The sequence below is a fragment of the Crassostrea angulata genome, chromosome 6, assembly GCF_025612915.1.
Source record: "Crassostrea angulata isolate pt1a10 chromosome 6, ASM2561291v2, whole genome shotgun sequence".
In the NCBI taxonomy this organism is placed as follows: Eukaryota; Metazoa; Mollusca; class Bivalvia; order Ostreida; family Ostreidae; genus Magallana; species Magallana angulata.
In genome coordinates, this window is record NC_069116.1 from 19,898,825 (window position 1) to 19,908,060 (window position 9,236).

Sequence of the window (9,236 nt, forward strand, 5' to 3'; positions counted from 1 at the left end):
AGACAGTACGTTCGTGAAGAGCCCCTGTAGTCAAATGACTAAGATTGAGTTACTAACCTCTATACTACAAAGGCTACTGTGAGAAATCTATCCCCCAAAGATGGTGGCCAATGGACAATGATTTTGTGGATTGGTCTATTCACCAGGGGTAGATAGCGCGGAGACTATTTCATAGTTAATTAGTATTATATATAATAGCATTTTGAGCTCTGTATCTTGCTAATCACTCTACAACTGACACTCAAAGTTTGGTTGATCATTAGAAATGCCTTACTTAAGCATTGTAAACAATAAAAATAGAAAAATAAAATTTGACCAAAATCGTGACCATGCCCTTTTAATGCAACTATGTCTGTTTACTTTTTCATCACTCAAAAGAATGAATATTGAGTAATTTTAAATAAAATAAAATATACCTATGATTCATCATAAAACAAACCCCTTTTAATTATTAAAAATTAACATATATTACATGCATTTATTTAATTTCTTTTTTATTTTAAACATAATTTTAAAAATTTGTCTGTTATTTTTTCATTTAATTAAAACTTTACCTAAGATCAATAATTGAACAGACTATAATTCACCTGTAATTAATTCCCTTTAATCTTTGACAACCTTACCTGTGCACCATTCCCACTTAGCTAAAATAGGTAAAATGCTTTCTTTCATGGTTCATAGGGTCAATGAAAGTCAATAACATTGCAGAATATTTTTTACATAACCTACAAATTTATTATGAAGCTTAGATTAATTCAGGTGATTAAGGGCTTAAGTGCCTATAAATTTTACTACATGGGGGGTGGGGTCACAAGCTTGCATCATAGAAGGAAGAAGTTGAGAAATATTTAAGTTTATAATTTATTTATGATGTTGAATTAATAAAATGGAAAATATTCTCCTGTTATTCTATCAATAAAAGAAAAGACACACACAAACACATCCCTAATTCTGGCAATGCATCTCCTTATTGAAAGTAGACACACACACTCACCCATGAATACATTGCCAATCTGATGATATATGAACCGCAAGAAATGGATCAAACCATGTGTCATACACATAAAAAATATAATAAAACCTCAAAATGTTTCATTCATACAGAATTAGCTGCCAGTGATGCTTTTCTTGATCACACTTCAAAAATTGGTAAATTATTTGCCAATGGAATTCAGTGAAAGAACATTGGTACAATCGGTTCCTATTGTCTTGTCCGTTTGCTGACATCCATGGAACTTGAAAGAGACTTCAAGGATAGGACTTAGATGTTGTCCATTTCACAGAATAGGTATCCTTGATATTCAAAAGTTAACAGCTTCCAATGAATGTCTTCAGGATACTGAGTTGTCTGTAACCAATTGAACAAATTCAGATGTAAATTTTGTAAGCACTATATTATTATTTTTTGAAAGATGTAGTTTCATATCTGCAGTGGGGTGAGCAAACAAATTAGGTAACACACATCAGGGCATGGTGAACATTTGAATCATTAACTTGAGAAGCATATTCTGAAGAGAGTTATAACCCCTTGTCCTCAAACTTGGTAAAGTAGCTGTATAACTGACACATTCATACAATGAGATAAGGCTGTTGTTTTTTAATGCAAGAATGTACATTTGTACAGATAAATAAATATAGACAAAGTTTCCATTCAAACGTTTTCTTACAATATGACCAAAGTTTTGTTTAATGAACAGAAGCCTAATACATGTATTTCTATAATTCTTTTTTGTTGTTCAATTTTCACATTTCACAACAAAAATAATATTGAGATATCAAATTTTGAATACCAGGAACATGAATAACCTTTTTGTGGTAGAATCATAGAAATGGAGAAAAAGAATGCACTCGAGTAATAAACAAATACACATACCACCTATTTTACTGGTACCTTCCTCGTCTTGGCTAGATGCTCGACTGTGGATTATTGTTGAAGGGAATCGGCTTGATGCTCGGTGTCGTGAGAGAGGACGTTGACTTGAGGGAGGGGATGTGATAGGAGCCATCACTTGTCCAAGTATGGAGGCAAAGTACATAAAACTAAGCAACATCTGACCAAAAAAGGGAATTTTTACAAACTTAATATAATTATGTACACCATAACTGGTTTTCATTTTGTATTTTGATCAAAAGCAAATTAGAATTAGACCTTTTATCTAGCTACTTATTTGCCTGCTCTGTTTATTACTTATGAAAGTGACAATTATTTGAGTGACAAATAAGTATATGACATATCGATGTTGGGCCAAATAAAGTACATTGTTTTTTAAGGGGGGCTTTATATAGGTTTTTTCATTTATTACTTTAGATGTAATATTGAATTAGAGAATTTCTCATCAACACCTAACTTTGCATTTTGACAACAAGGTATAACTTGTTATAAAAATAGTATTACTTCTTCGTTTATAAAAAGTGTGTATTACCTGGAAAGACACACAAATATAGTTGTACCATTTATTGGGGGTAACTTCTGCTGTTCCTAAGAAAAGAATATAATACATTGTATCAACATAATATCAGACACATTGTTTACAGAGAAATATATCAAAAGTAAGTCCTAAATCTCCCACTTGTTGCCTCAGTTACTCATCTGAAAGTGGAAACTGGACCCATAATATTAGAATTTTTTAATTGCAAAAAGCTTCAAGTTGTCTCTTTTGGTTGATCAATAAAGCCCCCCCCCCCCCCCCCCCCAAAAAAAAAAACAAAACAAAACAAAACAACTATGGATAATAGCATTATTTTCAGAATAAAAAAACCAGGTAATTTTTTTAAAGAGATATTTGCCAAAATGTTGTCCGATTCAAACTATAACCAATATTTAGTTCAATGGATTAAATTTCTTACCACAAAGAGTGGCTGTTGACACAGAGAAGTAGAGAAACTGGCAGTACATCTCGACAATAAGGGCTGGGTCTTTCCAGGTTTCCTCACGGACAAACTTCCAAGAATCTGGCTATATACAACATACAGAAACGATTATTATTTGTATTTTCTCACATTGCACCACTTGTTACATACAAATGTACTGTCCTTGAATTTTTTTAATATCTGAGGTCAGTGGTTCGATATCAGAGACACAAATACTTGAAGACATTTACCAGGTTTTTTTTCAAATTTCTTTTAAAAAATACATAAAACTAACCATTATCTGGTAATAATAAAAATTTGTGGTAGTTTGTTTGAAGAGTTTAACATTATATTTTTCAGCAGTTGGATTTTTGTCACAACAATCTTCTAATCATGATATGAAATTACATTGTCTCAATATATTTTGCAAAACCTTTTTTCCAACAATGCATTTATAATATTGACAAAAAGTTACTCACTTGAAGCCTCTTTGTAAGTGTGTAGATTCCAGAAAACACAAGGATAGCTGCTACATAGGACTGAGCCAGCAGAAGCCCGCTCACTTCTTTAAGAAACAACTGTTTCACCAACTTCACTGCAATGACGACAGTTCAGATTGACATGTACATGTATCTTACTACCGATCGACATGCACATATTCAATTTATCATTAATCCTTTTTTTCTGTTTCACATAATTTGAAAAAATTAGGCAAATTGTCATTTTATGCAATGAATAAAAATTCTAATTGCAATTGATACCAAACAGTGGTTGCGAAAAATCTAATTGCAAATTTAAATGGAAATACATACTGTTACAATATCTTATGTTCCAGACATGTTTTATTTTATATGTTTTTGGGTAGTCAATTCTTACCTGAACTTATAAGAAGCACAACTAGATTTAACACCTGCAGCAAAATCATGGTCGAACAACTCTACAAAATGCAATGTTTGATGTAATTATATTGGTATAAACTCAAATTGAACAACATAATACATGTATATGCAATTTGTAACAAGTATTCATTTTATCAAAAAGTAGAAGGCTTAAAAGTCTTGAAACACACAATAAACAAAGATCCCAGATTTTCTTAAACAACCAAATGTACTAACAATGACTACTAGTGTATACTTAGAAATCTACTTACCACAACAAACACTATATAGTCATCTTTCTCTGGCCACACATCAATCAAAGTTTGTATCAGGAGATTAAACCCCTGGAATATACAAGTAAACTCTTGATATATAAAATTGCATCATGTATCTCATTTTTGCAAAGCACTTGACGTATCACAAATTTAACAAGCAAACAGTGATGTTGCAGTGTCTATTACATCTGTATGTATCTGAATATCAAGAAAGTGGTAAATAATAAACCTGCTGCTATAGTTAAAAGTGCAACAAGAGGTTAATCATGTAGCTGAATGAACAACATGTGGTACTCAGTGCAAAAATGTGCAACAAGTGGTATACAATTTAGCTAAATGTGTGACAAATTGTAAAGAATATATGTTACAAGAGGTGTAATTTGTAGCAGCATGCAGAAATATGGAGCAAATGCATGGTAGTTGAAAACATTTTACATTAGATGCACAAGTGTTATTAAATAGTTGTCAAATTATAAATGTACTACAGCCAAATGATACATAACGCACCTGAAGCACCAACGTGAAAATAATGATCCTCAGCCCTGTCACTTTGTCCAAGATTTTATCAAACTTTCTTTTCAGGATATGTCTGCAGCCAGTCTGGCTTCTCTCTGCTGTGCTATCACTCTGTAAATTACATTCAGACAAAAGGCATTTTATTCTCAGCTATAGACACAAAGATAATTTCATATCAGTATCTTAAAGAATTTTATTCAATAATCTATACAATCAATGAATTCTAACATATGGTACTAAAACAAACAATGTGATCACTAAATCTTGCATGAATGTGAAAAATGTCTACAGCATGTGATGTCTATACATGAACCATCCAGGAAGGGATCCATTCATAGGAAAGGACATCACCAGTTCAAAGATTTATGCATAGAATTGAAGGGCAAAATACCTTTTTAAAAGGATTTTTTTAATAGTCATGGTGAAATTTAAATATCCAAATAGATAGATAGATGTTTAAATTTCACCATGATTATTTACAAAAATCCTTTAGGCCAGCATTTTTTTATTTTTAGGTTTACAAACAACAAAATGATAAAATTCCTTAGGAGGAGGAAATAAAAAAAAAAAATCTCTATTGACCAACAGTTTTTTTTATTTTTAGGTTTACAAACCACAAAATTGTAAAGTTCTGTGGAGAAAAAAAAAACTTTTATGACATCATCTTTATTCTAATAATATAATGAATGACAATGTCATGATAGTGGTGTGTAACTGCATCAAGCGTAGCATGTGAAAAGTATGTCATCTGTGTAACATATCACTGAAATAGTACAATAGAATATTAGACATACAGCTTTGATATTACATGTACATATAGCAATGTCAGGGGTGTGCAATTACAAAATTTGGCCACAAAGTTACTAGCCCAAGATTCAAAGTTACTAGTCAGACTATTGTACGTCGGACATGTCAACATTTCATTTTATAAAAAAAACCCTAAATTTTATGTACATAAAGTCATAATGTTTTCTCCTGTATGATACTAGTAAGTATATAATTATTAATATACAAAATATTTATAACTTTCATGTTTTCTGCAGTAGACTAGTTAAAAAATGTTCAACTTCATTGATCTCTTACATTTTATTTACAAAATTGGTTTGGGTGTTTATATGTGAGAAAACTCAAACATAACTTTGTGAATGTGAACAGACTCTATAAAGTCACTGCAACTATATGTGTGCATGTATTTTATCCTGTTGGATTTCCATGTAGAAAGTTCAACTATGCAATTAATTATGTAATGGTAAATTTTAATTGAAAATAATGGAAAATGCACAAACAATAATATGCAAAATATGATTTTTTTTTAATTCACTAAGCAGTTCACTTTAAAATGTGTTCATGAGAATAGTTACTGCAGAAATTTATAATATCTCTAATACATCTCTCTCTCTCTCTCTCTCTCTCTCTCTCTCTCTCTCTCTCTCTCTCTCTCTCTCTCTCTCTCTCTCTCTCTCTCTCTCTCTTTAATTAGATGGTTCATGAATATTGACATCACATGCATCAGACATTTATCACCCTCATGCAAGATTTAATAAGGAGAAATTATACACCTATTTACTGGCTATGAGGATAACAGCAAGTGAACTGTTCATAAGCATTGCTCTTCTACGATATAAAAGCTTTAGAGATTATCTGGACAGCTCCAGTACCTGTGTGTGAGCTATTTCCTGTTCCCCGAGGTAGGTCCTCAGTAGAGCACTGGTCGCCTCTAGTTCATACACTAGTTTTGCTGTATCATACTGGGATAACTGGATAGTATTTCTGTTCCTGGTCAATGTAAAAAGTCATATTATTTCATTTTTTTTAAGGCTTTCAAGAAACTTCCTGCATATCATATAGTCATCATTCAATTATTACCGTATATATAAACTAACACAGTCATCTTCATTGCCAAGTGATATACAGTTTTCAGTATCATGTAAAACGCTCTGCTTTTATTCCTTTTTCTGCTCCCCTTTGTTGAAAACTAGGGATCTGGTGTGTAAAGTAATAGCATGTGCAGATCAAGGATCTGGGAATTGTGATGAGATATTACAAGTGATTTTGTTTGCATTTTTTAAATTTCCCTTCTTTCTGTCTCTCTTTTATATCATTCTGTCCAAACTTGGGTTTCAGCTCACTTTTTCATTACGATTTAAATATGACATGTACCTAATAATATTAAGATATCAATCAATAGTTTAGGGTTGTTGTTTTTTTTAGATTGATCAACTAATGAAAAAATTCCTTGAAAAAAAATAAATGTATTGGACATGATCAATGTTCATGTCAATTAAGTATAGATTCCTTTAAAAAGGTATTGCACAGGCGATGTCCCTTCCTATTGCAGTCAAAATAATTTAGTTAAACATAAGACACAACACACATTTTTTCCAATGTTACAATCTGGTAAGGATTAATTTTATGTCCATATACTGCAATGCAGGACTTTTATTACTGAAACCTTAAAAGCTAGAGGGGGCGTTTCAAAGGGGAATTCTTGGAGGTTTTTCCTAATCGTATGAACCCTGAATATAAAATAATTAAGCAACATGTGAATTGACGATATTTTGTAATGTAAATTAAAGTATGCATGATTTGCAAAGGTCAAATAACTCATAATTCTCTTATAGTCTGTACTCCCAAGTTATTGCATGTTTTTATCACATTTGGACCACCTTTAATAAAAATACACATTCCTGTAAAAGAATTACAATTCATTATATTGATTCAGATGAAAGGGAAAATATCCAAGATCAATATCTTCATTGACAGTACGTACATTATCATTTTTCAGAAGTGGTGGAAGCAGAAACTTGGGACAAAATATACTGGAACAAATAAATCTTTAACAAACCTTACAAAAATTATGAGAGAAACTTATCTGTTCAATTTTTTGTTATTTTGAACAACATTTTAAAAGTTGATTATCACTCCCTATGTTGTAATTTTGGTTTTACGTAATCAGTAAAATTTGGGCATTGGGGTATAGCAGTTTGTTCAGTCGTGCCTCTGTGGCCATTTTACTTGTATAAATTTCTAAGCAACTTAACAAGCCATGTTTTTCATCGACCATTCAGTCATGCAGCAGATGGTCATACCTGTATCTAACCCCCTCTTCCTCCTCCGTCCCATAACTGCCAATCAGTGGATCGTCAAGCTCTTCCCCGGTATGATCCCAAAGCAGTTCCTCTCGAGACATATCTCGCAGAGTTTAGTTGTTACCACAATGTGACTGCATTAGGATCCTGTAGATAGTTCACGGTTGTTTTGGTCGATCATGTGATCTATTCTAATTTTAGACCCATTTGGAACTTCTCGGATGTTTTCCACTTGTTGGCAATGTAAGAATAACACACGGTAATTTATATCGCTGATACTAAAACAAGTCCCACGGGGAAAACAAGTCCCACGTAAGTCCCACGTAAGTCCCACGGCAAATTCGGCTATATATCGATATAATTATGATTGATTATAATTAAATGTGATAAAATAATATCAATTCACACAACAAAATATTTTTATAAGCTTTTATTACGGATTTATCGACGAAAAATCAAAGATGGTGGTAAAGATAGATAACTCGTACGTAGAATTCATACGGTAGCAGAAGAAATCTGTATGCCCGCCGTTTAATTGATGGATAATTTTAATTTTCTCCAACAAAATAAAATCTAATAGCAGTAAAAAGTTGACTTTATATTCATTAAATAACACAAACTAAGTAAAAGTTGGGTAAGTAGACAACTCATACGCAGAATGCATTCGCCCACCGAGAAAAGAGCACTTCTGCCGCTTCCCTGATGGGTTAATTTAATGTTTTATATTTTCTAACTTTAAAATGGTCATATTAATAAAAAAAAATTATTATGCCTGTCACTGAGGCTTTAATACGTGATTGTCGAAAATGTGAATCTTGCAACTTAAATGTAATTGAAGATGAGTTCCATTTTTTTATACAGTTATTATCTACCTCTAATACTAAAGAACTGTGTAATTTAGGTAAATATTTATATTATGCAAACAAGCAACGAACTCTCCGTGTGAATTATCCAAATTGATTATGTACACTTTGTTTTTCTTACTGTTTATTTAATATATATATGTTCATATGTATAACCTATGAGACATTTGTCTCTTGGAATAAAGAACTTGAACTTGAGGCTTTTATGATAAATTATAATACAGTGAAAGATTTAAGAACTAGTCTATACGAAACACACAAGCCTGAAGGAATGTACATGTGTAAGCTTAAATTACCCTTGTCGAATACTTATCTATATTAATGGATATGATTTTTTCATTACTTAGTTTTTTTTTTAATCAGCTGTACGTACGAGGGTTGTTAGAAAACTTCGCGGACAGTGATTTACGGCAAAATTACTGTGAACTTTGTAGGATGGCGTATGTTTTATTAAATGACTACCATTTGAAAATAAGTATGCAAAAAATCATATGAATTTAATTTTTTTTCCCAAAAGATACAGTGATTTTTACTTTGCGTGAATTAGATTTACGGAGCAACATTTCATATTTCCACGAAGTCAGGTGACGTCAAACAACTGAAAGTCAAACATGTTACGCTTTTTCGAAGTAAACACCTTTCAGTTCCACACACTTTTTAGGACATTTAACCGATTTATAAAATGCACGTTCATACCATTATTTGTCAAGCTTTTGTATAATGCCTTTTGTGGCATATCGTAGATCCAAAAATTTCTGTCTACGC

The 9,236-nt window shown here is 31.9% G+C and overlaps 1 protein-coding gene across 1 annotated transcript; it reads right to left on the reverse strand.

Annotated features, from left to right (window-relative positions):
- Positions 1-847: 847 nt before the first annotated feature.
- LOC128186707 (uncharacterized) lies at positions 848-7,828 on the reverse strand. Its single transcript, XM_052856561.1, has 10 exons — positions 7,609-7,828; positions 6,178-6,295; positions 4,511-4,630; positions 4,001-4,072; positions 3,727-3,787; positions 3,330-3,445; positions 2,848-2,956; positions 2,424-2,479; positions 1,874-2,051; positions 848-1,348 (listed from the first exon to the last, which is right to left on the reverse strand). The coding sequence occupies exons 1-10, from the start codon at positions 7,707-7,709 to the stop codon at positions 1,332-1,334; spliced, it is 948 nt and encodes a 315-aa protein (XP_052712521.1). The 5' UTR covers positions 7,710-7,828; the 3' UTR covers positions 848-1,331.
- Positions 7,829-9,236: the final 1,408 nt, after the last annotated feature.